This window comes from Odocoileus virginianus, chromosome 6 (genome assembly GCF_023699985.2).
Source record: "Odocoileus virginianus isolate 20LAN1187 ecotype Illinois chromosome 6, Ovbor_1.2, whole genome shotgun sequence".
Lineage (NCBI taxonomy): Eukaryota > Metazoa > Chordata > Mammalia > Artiodactyla > Cervidae > Odocoileus > Odocoileus virginianus.
In genome coordinates, this window is record NC_069679.1 from 6819295 (window position 1) to 6831804 (window position 12510).

At 38.6% G+C, this 12510-nt stretch overlaps 1 protein-coding gene across 7 annotated transcripts in view; it reads left to right on the forward strand.

Annotated features, from left to right (window-relative positions):
- ZWILCH (zwilch kinetochore protein) overlaps nt 1-12510 on the forward strand; it is a 42250-nt gene that overhangs the window by 6323 nt on the left and 23417 nt on the right. For 4 of the 7 annotated variants that reach the window (XM_020876828.2, XM_020876825.2, XM_020876826.2 and 1 more), the window contains 6 exons: nt 2451-2546; nt 6089-6207; nt 9266-9465; nt 9973-10043; nt 10353-10508; nt 11822-11893. In XM_020876828.2, the coding sequence (XP_020732487.1) occupies nt 2526-2546; nt 6089-6207; nt 9266-9465; nt 9973-10043; nt 10353-10508; nt 11822-11893 (639 nt within the window). In that variant the 5' untranslated portion in view covers nt 2451-2525. Of the gene's footprint in view, nt 1-2163; nt 2290-2450; nt 2547-6088; nt 6208-9265; nt 9466-9972; nt 10044-10352; nt 10509-11821; nt 11894-12510 lie in introns of all 7 variants that reach the window. The other 3 variants (XM_070468676.1, XM_070468675.1, XM_020876829.2) reach the window with 2 other exon arrangements.

Sequence of the window (12510 nt, forward strand, 5' to 3'; positions counted from 1 at the left end):
GTTGCTATCTAAATGCTTCAATTTTCAAACTAAGAAATTAAATAGGTTCAAGTAATGAGAGATAGTTGTCAATAATAAGCATATTAGTGACTGTTCACCGTCATTAGTGATCGAATAAATGAAATTTTAAAAATAACAAGATACTATTTTTTGCTAGGTGAGATGGTAAAAAGAATGTAAATAATGTGTTGACGTAAAATGAGAATGCAAATATGTGAATATTACATTTGAAAGGCAATTTGACATTATCAATGTGATTTTAGATATTCATCTTAAGAAAGTAATTACAGGGGAACTTCCCTGTTGGTCCAGTGGTTAAGACTCCGAGCTTCCACTGCAGGGGGCATGGGTTCATCCCTGGTTGGAGGAGCTCAACATGCTGTGGGGTGCAGAGTAGGTAGTAATTAAAGAATATTCCTTATCAGTTGTTTTTTATAGCATATAATTTGAAAATGCCCAAATGTTGAATAATATGGAATTAATTATGTGATGGCAGCTCCATGGTACTAGACAGCCTAAAAAAATTTAATGGCATGAAAAGAAGTTCATGATATAAAACTATTAGAATATCTATTTATTTATTAAACAAAAATCTGTTGCATTATCAAAATAATATATTTCTATTTAAGTAGGTTTATTTATATGTCTGGGAAAAGATTAGGCAAAATATACACCAATAAGACTAATAATAGTAGTGACTACTCTGGCTATGTGTGTCAAGAAGCCATAGTTAGAACAAGACATGGAACAGCTGACTGGTTCAGAATTGGGAAAGGGGCACATCAAGACCGTATGCTGTCACCCTCCTTGTTTAACCTCTACGCAGAGTACATCATGCGAGGGGCCAGGCTGGATGAAATCACAAGCTGGAATCAAGATTGCTGGCGAAACAGCAGCAGCCTCACCTGTGCAGATGACACCACTCTAATGCCTGAAAACAAAGAGGAACTAAAGAGTTTCTTGATGAGAGTGAAGAGGAGAGTGGAAAAGTTGGCTTAAAGCTCAACATTAAAAAATCTAAGGGATTTCCCTTGTGGTCAGTGGCTAAAACTCCCTGTTCCCAATGCATGGGACCTGTGTTCAATCCCTGGTCAGGGAACTAGATCTCATATGCCATACTAAAGATCAAAGATCCTGCATGTCACAACTAAGACCCGGCACAGCCAAAAAAAAATCTAAGATCATGTCATCCGGTCCTATCACTTCATGTTAAGTAAAAGGTGAAAAACTGGAAGCAGAGACTGATTTTATTTTTGGGGGTTACAAAATCACCGAGGACTGTGACTGTAGCCATGAAATTAAAAGATGCTTGCTACTTGGAAGGAAAGCTATGACAAACCTAGACAGGGTATTAGGAAGCAGACATGTCACCTTCCCGACCAAGGTCCACATAGTCAAAGTTACGGATTTTCTAGTAGTCGTGTATGGATGTGAGAGTTGAACCACAAAGAAGACTGAGCGCCAAAAAATTGGTGCTTCTGAACTTTGCTGAAGAAGACTTGGCCTGGGAGGAGATCAAACCTCAAGGAAGTCAAAGGACTTCAACCCTGAATATTCATTGGAAGGACTGTTGCTGAAGCTGAAGTTCCAGTACTTTGGCCACCTGATGTGAAGAGCTGACTCGCTGGAAAAGACTAATGCTGGAAATGATTGCAGGCAAAAGGAGAAGGGAGCAGCAGAGGATGGGATGGTTGGAGAGCATCATCGACCCAGTGACATGAATTTGAGCAAACTCTGGGAGATCATGGAGGACAGAGGAGCCTGGTGTGCTGCAGTCCGTGGGGTGGCAAAAAGTTGGACACAACTTAGGGACTGAACAGCAACAACTCTGGTTAGTAAAATATAGATGAGTTTTTAAAAAATCTGTTAGCTATCTGTTTTCAAACTTTTCTACAATAAATGTTTATTGCAATTGGAATGAAGAAATATGCAATTCCTATAGAGTGGCAAAGTTCTAAATTTCATGGAACAATCAGAAAAAATACAATTTAGTAAACAGCTAATTTTAAGGTTCCTAACAGTAAATCCAGTATGATAAGGAGAAGAAGATGTCAGTGTGATCCTACTCAAAAGGCCTTACAAGGCAGGGTGCTCTCTAGGTGGGCCTTGAAGCATACAGATACAAAATATAAGAGCTAGGTTTTATTGTTTTGACCACTCTAGGCTTGCAAGGATCTTCGTTCTCTAACCCAGGATTGAACCTACGCCCTCTGCAGTGAAAGCTTGGAGTCATAACCACTGGACTTCTGGGGAATTCCCCAGCTGGATTTTCTCAACATGAAAAACAACGTGGGCAAAGAATAAATGAAATTATATTTTTAAAACTTTAAATCTTGTTCAAATTCTCTTTTTCAGTTACTTGCATAGAACTGGCCTTTATGTGTTTAAATATTTGTACATATATATATGTGTATCTATAACATTGCTGGACCTTAATCTGTTTTTAATAGGCTGATGTTCAAGTGCAGTTGATCAGCAAAGGCCAGCCAAACCCTTTGAAAAATATTCTACATGAAAATGAAACCATGTTTATTGTGGAAAAAGTGGTAAGTAGTGCTTGGGCTTTGTGGCTAATTCTTAACAGTCAAGTTTGGTTTATGAGGGATAATCTCAAATGTACACATTTTCATGTCAGTGTATTAGAGTAGATTCTAATATCTTTTAGTAATAAGTACAGCGCTGTCCAATAGAGATAACGTGAACCACATATGTAGTTAAAAATGTTCTAATAGCCTCATTGAAAAAAAAAAAGATGAAATTAAATTTCATATTGTAAAATTTACTTTTTCTTTTGTTCAGTTGTGTGAATTTTAACACACTTATACAGTCTGGTAATCACCACCATAATCAGAACACAAAACGGCTCTATCACCCCAAAAACTCCCTTGTGCTATCCCTTTAAAATCATTCCTTCTTCTCCCTCACTGTAGCGTGGTCTTTTTAAGAGTGTCATGAATGGAATCATACAAAAGTGTGTAAACTTTTGAGTCTGGTGTCTTTCCGTATAATAATGCCTTTGAGATTCATTCATGTTGTATGTGTTTAGTGGTTCTTTTAGTTGCTGATCCATCCCTGATCCAGAGAGCTAAATAAATAAATAATATGATCATTTTTGTACAGTCTTATGTGAGCACAAGTTTTCTTTACTGTAAATAGCAAGGAATAGGATTGCTTATAGTGCTTTTTAAAAATCTAATGTTAATCATTTCAATACCTAATTAATATAAAAATCAAAATGAGATTTTAAGTTCTTTTTTTTTCATACTGCTTCTTCAAAATTTGGTATGGATTTTACACTTAAGTCTCAATTTCATCTGGCCACATTTCAGGTGTTCACAAGCCACGTGTGACTGGTGGATGGCCACTGTAACATACAGCATAAGTCACCATGACTCATGAATTTCTACTCTAATTTTTTCTTGTTAAATCTAACAAGAGGGAACTTCTTACTTTTTTCATCACTTTGTAATTGCAGCCTTACACCTTTGTGTTTGAATATGGGAACCGTTCTGGTAGAGCAGTAGCAGTGGTTTTAGTTGATTGCTGATAATGCTGTCATATTACACAGCTACTTTGGGGCCAGGACCCATTCTTTGGGTTTATCATTTCTTGAAGTAGATAGAAAAAGGATATAATAGGGGAAAGTGGACATTCCTTGAGAAGGAACGCCTCTTTCTGCTTTAGGACCTGCATGCTGTCTGGATGGGGATTGGGATGAATGAGCAGAGCGCACTCTGTTTTAAATATTACAAAAAAACTCCTTTCTGAGGAGGGGACTACTTTATTTGTTTTTTGTATTAGTGATGCTTATCTATGGTGGACAGATGCTTGGAAAATACCTATAAGTGATTTATGTGGCTGAATTTAGGCTTTTGTTATGAGGAGAGAGAAAATGTGTGTAGAGCAAAAGCTGAAAGATGAAAATGAGTTTCTAGGGAAAGGTAAAGAGGAGCAGAGGAATTTGTGGAAATTGGTTGAGATACTAGTGAGAAAACAGCTTGGAGTCGTGAGGACTTACCTGGAGTTCATTGAGGTCCTGGCATTTTTTGATGGGAAACAATTAAAATGGCCTTCATTTCTGTGAAGATCAGTAGAGCTTACAGCATGAGTTTTAGTTAGATGGATAATACTGAAAAGTAGAATGGAAGGGAAAATGACATTTCTTGGATACTTCTAGGAACTATTTGGAAACCCAGGCCTAGAAGGGAATAAAATCTGGAATCTGGCAGAAGAAATACAAAGTTGAGGATACATCTAGGTCAGATAACTATTAAGTATTCACTGCTAGAAGACCTTCATGGACAAGAACTCGTTTTGCAGTCAGACTACCTAGATTCAGGGGCTTCCTTGATGGCTCAGTTGGTAAAGAATCCACCTGTAATGCAGGAGGCCCTGGTTCGATTCTTGGGTCAGGAAGATCTTCTGGAGAAGGGATAGGCTACCCACTCCAGTATTCTTGGACTTCCCTTGTAGCTCAGCTGGTAAAGAATTCGCCTGCAATGTGGGAGACCTGGATTTGATCCCTAGCTTAGGAAGATCCCCTGGAGAAGGGAAAGGTGACCCATTCCAGTATTCTGACCTGGAGAATTCCATGGACTGTATAGTCCATGGGGGTCACAAAGAGTCAGACACGACTGAATGACTTTAACTTCACCTAGATTCAAATGTGGGTTTTGCTGCTCAGCTGCTTATTCTATATAAGCTATTCAGCCAGCCACTAGCTCAGTTTTCAGTCCATAAAATAGGGTTATTAATAGGAGCTTTCTCAGGGTTTTATGAAGAATAAAAGAAAGCTTGGAACAGTAGCTGGTACATAGTACATGCTCAGGCAATGTTATTCCGTTTAATTTTTGTTATTATTGGCAGTACTGAGCTATTTTACTACTTAAACACGTGGACATGAGAAACACAAATGAGAGCTGAGAGTCCCGAGAGCAATAGACTTAAGAAGTAAGGGCTGTGCATTCGAAAGAATGAAATAGTGCCATTTGCAACAGCACGGGTGGACCGGGAGCCTGAGGCACGGTGACTCGGCCTGCACAGGCTGCAGGGCCCTGCTGGCTCCTGGGGGCTCAGGATGTGTGTCGTCTTGAAAACTAACCATCGTTGTTGCTGTTGTTTTAATTTTGAGAATTTTACTTGAATGTCTTTCTAAAAGATAGGTTTCTTCCTTAATGTAATATACCATGGACTCCTGAACAACACAGGGCTTGGGGTGCCCCACCATCTATGTTGTTGGAAACCCTGGTGTAACCATACAGCTGGCCCTCTGTATCTGTGGCTCTACATCCACAGATTCAACCAATCACGGACTGTGTAGCACTGCAGGATTAATATTTACCATTGAAAAATCCACATGTAAATGCACCTGCCTAGTCCAAACTTGTGTTGTTCAAGAGACAACTGTACTGGCATAGAATAGTTCAGTATATACTACTGCTAGGACAGGGAGGCCTGGCATGCTGCATCCCATGGTGTTGCGAAGAGTCGGACACGACTGAGCAACTGAACTGAATTACTTGTATAGTATTAGTACCAGTCTTATAGTATGCAATTAATATTATAGTATAGTGAAATTGGGAACAATATTAGAATTATAATATATTATTAGTTTCAGTATTATAGTATAATATAGCATAAAATTAGTGTAATATAGCAAATCAATATAATCTGGAACCATATACCCTATATTTCTATAATAATGAGGTAATTAATGTCAGCTGCTATAACAAGTCCTGGAGACTTAGAAAATGAGTAGAAAGGGCTATGAACCTTCAAGTTTGGGGAATGACAAAATCAAAGAGTCTCCCATGGGTTTCCCTTGGTGTCTTGTATATCATTTTGTACATAGTGGAGCACTTCCTTTTCTGATGGCATCATATACTTCCTTTATCAGTGGCAGCATAGATCAATATCTTCTTATAGGACAGTGGGAATACTTCTGATGAATGGTGAGATTTATTAGTACCCCATTGTTTTCTAGCTACGACTCCTGTCATAACCCAGTCATTATGTGCTAGCATAGTGAAGAGTTGACTGTTACCCTAAGTGTTCTCTTACCTGCTTAAATAATTAAATGTTTTTAAAGCCTTTAGAAAAGGAAGAACCAAGTCATGTTGAAGAGCTACCGTCTGAAGAAACTGCTATTTCTGATCTCTCTACTAGTGAAAATGTTGGGCTGCTTGCTTTACCAGTTGGGAGAGCCAGGTAAGTTTTTCTTACTGTAGGGGTGGAGGGTAGGATTTAAATTCCCCTGGTGGGCTATGGTCCATTGGGTCGCAAAAGAGTCAAACATAACTTAGCAACTAAACAACAATAAGTTCTTATAAACATTGGGAAAAGAATAGGTATTTAGCCCAGATCCCTCTCTTTCTCCTTCCCCCACCCCTTTGATGTATATACTTAATGCTCTAAGGGTAGGTCTAAATACTTGACTTGCCCCTGGGTAACTCAAGTGTGACTTAAGATGACTACGGTGATCTTCCTTTTCTCCATTTCCTTCTACTTTTCACTGTTGTTGCTTTCTAATCTGGTTCCTTGCCAATCTTTTTTCCTTACTCCTGCCAGAGTGATTTTATGAAAGTCTGATTGTGTTGCTTCCACGTTTAAAAAGCCTTCCGTGGTCCTTTTGCCTCGTGATAAAATCCAGATTCCTTCTGAGTGACACATAGGACACAAAGGAACCTTCAGCCTCCAGTCCAGTGCCCAGCAGAGATTTGGAAATATGCAGGGGTACTTTTTGATTGTCACAATGACTCAGGGGAACTATTGGCCTGGTCCATGGATGGTAAATGTTATGCAGTGCCTGGGGCTCTCCTCTCCAATGAGGAATTATCCCACCCACATGCCAGAAGGACCCCTGTTGGAAACCCTACTGCCTTTGTCTGCTTAGCCACCTTCACTACCCTACCCCCTCCTACTATATGACTTTCCATCTGCCTGGTCTCCCTCAACTCCAAAACCAAAAGTATTTGCTCTCAAGGAGTCCTGGAGGATCTGGTCATATATATAATATTAGAGAATAAGGGGACTTCCCTGGTGGTCCAGAGGTTAGGACTTCGCCTTCCAGTGCAGTGGGGGTGCAGGTTCGATCCCCGGTCGGGGAGCTAAGACCCCACATCCCTCGTGGCCAAAAAGACAAAGCATAAAGCAGAAGCATTGGTGTAACAAATTCAGTAAGGACTTTAAAAATGGTCTAAATTTAAAAATCTTAAAAAAAAAAATACTGGAGAATAAGGACTATAGTAGTATTCAAGGAGACTTTCCTTCGTAGTGGGTTTTTTGGTTTTGTTTTGCTGTGTAGAAACTTTTAAAAATCTTTTGTAGTTAATCACTCTTTCATGGCTTCTTGATTTTAAGTCATATTTGGCCTTTTTTTCTTTCCTCTCCCACAACTTGAGCATTTTTTTATTCGTGTTGTTTTCTCCAGCCAGTGTTTGTTTGGATTCATCCATATGCTTATCAATTCTTTGCTCTCCATTTCTTCTTACATATTTCAGACCCTTCTGGGATTATTATATTTCTTTTCTGAAGTACAGTCCCTTAGAAATGCCTTTTCTGAACATATGTTGGTGATAAATTTAGTTTTCATCTCTTTGAAAAATTTTAAGCTGTATTTCTGGGTAACTTTTAATTCTGATGCACTCTCAAATTTACAGAAAAGTTTAAAAGAACAGTACAAGAACTTCTGTGTACCCTTAACCTGGTTTCACCAAAATTTAAATTTTGCTGCCTCTGCTTTGTGATTCTGTGACTTATTCCTCTTTCCCTGCTCCTCCTCCTCTTATTCCTTTCCACACCCCCATCTATATAACAAATACATACCACACACACACACACACACACACACACTTTTGTAATGAAATATTGACAGTATGTTGGAGACACTGTGTTCTTTTACCCTTGAATACCTCACTGTGTATTTCCTAAAACCTAGTACCTCCACAGAACAGTCATCAAAATCTGGGAATGTAACATTGTTAAAATAATACTATCTAATTCATAGACTATATTCAAATTTTTGTGTTCAATGACTAATGACCTCAAGCATCTTTTTATGTATTTATTGACTTCTTCCTTCTCCCACCCCTAGCTTTATTGAGAAGTAATTGACATATTCTCTTATTTCTTTTGCTTAATCTCATATCCTGCTTCCACTCCTGTTGACCCTGTATCCTCACCATACTGAACTCTCTGCTTGTAGTAGCTATGCTTTGTCACTTTTTGGTGTGTGGATCTTGATTTATCTGGTGTGCCCTGCTCTCACTTCTTCTCTGTGTGAAACATTCATGTATTTTGCCACTTAATTTCCAGATTTTTGTTTCTGGGACACTATGATAGTGTGATGTATACGAAGAAGCATATTTGGTCTTGGTCCACTGTTCCTGGAACCCAGCTCCTAAAAACCTTTGGCATTTCCTAGGGGTTGAGAACGTTAAAGGTGTCTTTTTTAATGCTAATGAGGTGGCTTTTGGCCCTCCCCACCCCGAGTAGATTGTGGATGGGGGCTGGTTGCCTGGGGAACCAAGCATGTGAGTAGGGGATTGGAAGTTTGATTCCCACCCCAACCTCTGGAGGGGAGAGGGGCTAGAGTTTGTTAAGTTTAGTCACGTGGTGAGGGGTTGGGACTGAACCCCTCCTAAGTTCAGTTAGTCACAATTGTGACTATGTAATGAAACCTCTGTTAAAACCCAAAAGAAGCGGGCTTGGAGAGCGTCTGGGTTGGGGGACACGTGGAGGTTTCGGGGAGAGCAGCTTGCTAGGAGAGTGCATGGAAGCTCTGTGCCCTTTTGCTTGGCTTCCCTTCCGTCTGGCTGCTCCTGAGCTCTACCTTTGTGTAGTAAACTAGTAATCTGGTAAGTGGAATATTTCTCTGAGTTCTGGGAGCAAATTAATTGAACTTAAGGAGGGCGTTGTCAGAAGCTGTGATCTATAGACACAGAGATGACAACTTGGACTCTTGGATCTGGTAATACAAGTTGGAGGTAAGGCAGTCTTGTAGGACTGACCTTTAACCTATGGTTGCTGATGCTGTCTTTGGGCACATAGTGTCAGAACTGAGCTGAATTGTAGGATACCAGCTAGTGTCAGAGAATTGCTTAGTGTAAGGAAAAAACCCCACTTTGGAATTGGTACAGAATGTTAGATGGTGATCAGAAGTGGGATCAGAGTCAGCATCGTAGCTACTGTTCATGATATCTTTGGAAAAGAAAACTTTTGACTGATCAACAATCTCTAACTTATTCTTCCTACTCTTGTTTCCAAGGCAGTTAATTGGATTTTATACCATGGCTCACAATCCTAATATGACCCACTTGAAGATTAATCGGCCCGTTGCTGCTCTTCCTCCCCTTTGGGTAAGGTGTGATGGTTCAGATCCTGAACGTGTCAGCTGGCTGGGAGCTGAGCTTCTCTCAACTAGTAGCAGTGTCACAGGAGTTGTCCTGTACATGGTCACCTGCAGAGGTGAGAGCCCACTCCTCTTTGTGGGCGTGTGTGTATTTATTTATTTGTGTAATTGCTGTTTCATAGTTTTTACTAAAACTTGATATATCTAGAGTGAAGTGCACACAATGAAGCTTGTGTTAGCCCCCACAAGTCTACTCTGGTGTGGAACCTGCAGCATGTGGGAGATATTTCAGAGACAGATTTCCAAAAGTCTAAATAGGAGTTTATGGCTGTTTTATTTAGGTTTCATTTCATTTACATGTGTGTAGTTTTTGAAATTTTCATTGGAAGATAAAAAAGTCGAATATAATGATAATATAATTCCAATGTCTTAATAGGCATTTAATTATACTTTTGGTAGTAGTATTGACCTTTGTTCCACTTTCCTTGTTTTAAAAACATTTCATCTGTGGTTTAAAATTTAATTTTGATAGTTATTAGTATTGTGAATTAGATTGTAATTTTCTAGCTCTAATGATGTAATTTTGAACTGTACCTGTAAAGTTTTTTTATCATGTCCTACAGTGGATAAAAATTATTCTGTAAATCTTGAAGACCTAAAAAAGTCACACAAGAAAAGACATCACTTGTCTACTGTAAGTATTTCTTTTCTTTCATATTATTTTCTTCTAACTGCTGTCAATCTGCCTTCCTAGTGTAAAGGAATTTTTTCATTCCTAGTATGACTAGATATTTTTCTATAGTATCAAAATGTTTATTTTCATATCAACTAATGACTGAAAATATATGTGTTTTAGCTAATCTTTGTGATGAAAAAGAATTGTCTCGTTTTTCCATTTGGCACAGCACTTTTTCTTCTTTGGGGAAAAGAATCAGTCGTTTTGATAATGGGCCTTTGGCCTTGTGAAAGCACAGCCGATGGTCTGCTGAATGTCTCTTTACAGTTAACAGCCAGCGGCTTTGCCCGGTACGAGCTCTTTAAGTCCACTGCCTTGGATGATATAGTTGCTGCCTCACAAACCACGATCACTTTGGATATTTCCTGGAGTCCTGTGGATGAGATTCTTCAGACCCCTCCACTCTCTTCCACTGCAGCTCTGGTAGGAGCCAGCCCTCCTTTCTGCTGAGCTCACTCAGTGTGGGTTAACTCTGAACTTGCTAGTTCCTGGACAGCTCTGAAAGGTTCAGCCTGAAGTCCCACCAGCACAGCCAGGGAAGGTTGTGCCAGGTGATCTGATCCATCAGTTATCTACAGTGCTGTAATTATGTAATTACGTAACTTTAGACTTTTCAGTGGGGACCCAAATGGAATCATTGCAGTGACTTATAATCCCTGCTGTTCTTAAAAGAATGCAGATATTGGGAACACATCAAGAATCATTGTTCTGTTCATCCCTTTCACCCTATATTTACATTTCTAGGATCTGTCTTAAGAAATTAATCAGAATTGGTAACAAAAATATATGGGCAAAGATATTCAGTACAGTCATACAGCTGTGTTTTGAAAATATTAAAAATAAAACCTGAATGATCGGTAGAAAAATAGATTTCCTGGTGAAATAGTATATACATATTTTAAAATTATGATTTAAAATATCTTTAATAATGAAAAAAAATGCTTCTTATTAAGCAAAAAATAAAAGCCCCAAAAGTACAAAATTTATATACAGTGGGATCTCAACTATGGTTTTAAAAAATATGTACACAAAGTCCTGGGTGGTGTTATGAGTGGTTTTCCCAGGGTGGTGGGCTGGTGAATAATTTTATAATGCTATTCTTGATGCTTTTCTTTTCCTGCAGTAGGTACTGGCATAAAATGGCATTTACTATTTTCTTTCAAAGCTCCTCACCCCCTTCACCTTTTTTTTGTTTGTTTGTTTTATTGAGGGGAGGGAGAGTGTTGTTTTTGGTGTGTGGTAATGCTAAGTTTGTCATTGAGTCTTTTTTTTTTTTAATGAAATCTATTTTTAATTGGAGGATAATTGCTTTACAATATTGTATTGGTTTCTGCCATATATCAACATGAATCAGCCACAGGTATACATATGTCCCCCAGCTCTTGAAGCTCCCTCTCACCTCCTACCCTGTCATCAAGTCTTGAAGTGTGTTTATATTTCTACTCCTTGTCCTTTTGAAAATTCAGTGACACAAAGCAGGAGAGTGTGTGTTCTGTGTAGCTACAGTTGTATTGAGAGGGGTTGTGGTGGCCCGAATTGAGGTTTCTGTATTGGGATGGGCAGAGTCTATATTTCTGGGGAAGGTATACCAAATGAAGTGTTGACCTAATTTTTCAATTCACTAGTGTTTTATGAAATATTTTTAAATGTGTGGATAGTTTGAAATGCAAGTAACTGTGACCCTGATGGAGAAAAGATGGGATTACCGGTGAAAACTGACTCTGGGAACTTTTTAGAATATCAAGGTGGAATCGGGAGAGCCCAGAGGTCCTCTGAGTCAGCTTCACAGAGAACTGAAATTTCTCCTTGTGAGTATCCTTCTGGAATTTGTTACTTGCATTAGATCTCATATTTCCTTAAAAATCTTTGCTAGTATCACTGTTATTTAATTTTGTGTTCTTCAAAATTTGTTCCAAATGTTAGATGCTTGGCAGTTGGGGCAGTTGTCCTTGCAATTAAAGGGAACATTTATCAGTGAGTTAGTAGTTAATAATAGTTCTTTCACCTTTTCTACTGAAGTATTTGGATTTTATTCATATGATGGATTCCCTTCTTTCCAGGTGAGTCAGCTGCCAGTTTATTCCAAATGTGTATATAATCTGCTTGTTAATAACTGGAATTTGATCCTGAAGATTAATGAGCATGTGTTTCAGTAATTTTAGCTCTACTCTACAGATTCAATCCCAAAGGGGTGGGCAAGGGGGGCTCATTTTAATGCAGAAGGAATTCCGTATGTCTTAAATTGGCATACAAAGACAGTTATATCCAGTCACTGACTACTTAGTTACTTTTTTCTTTTCTTTTTTTAAGAGCTTTATTGATATAAATTATATCCCATAAAATACATTCATTTTAAGTATAGAATTCAGTAGTTTTTAGTGTACTGACAGAGTTTGTACAGACATGACCATGTTTAATTTTAGCA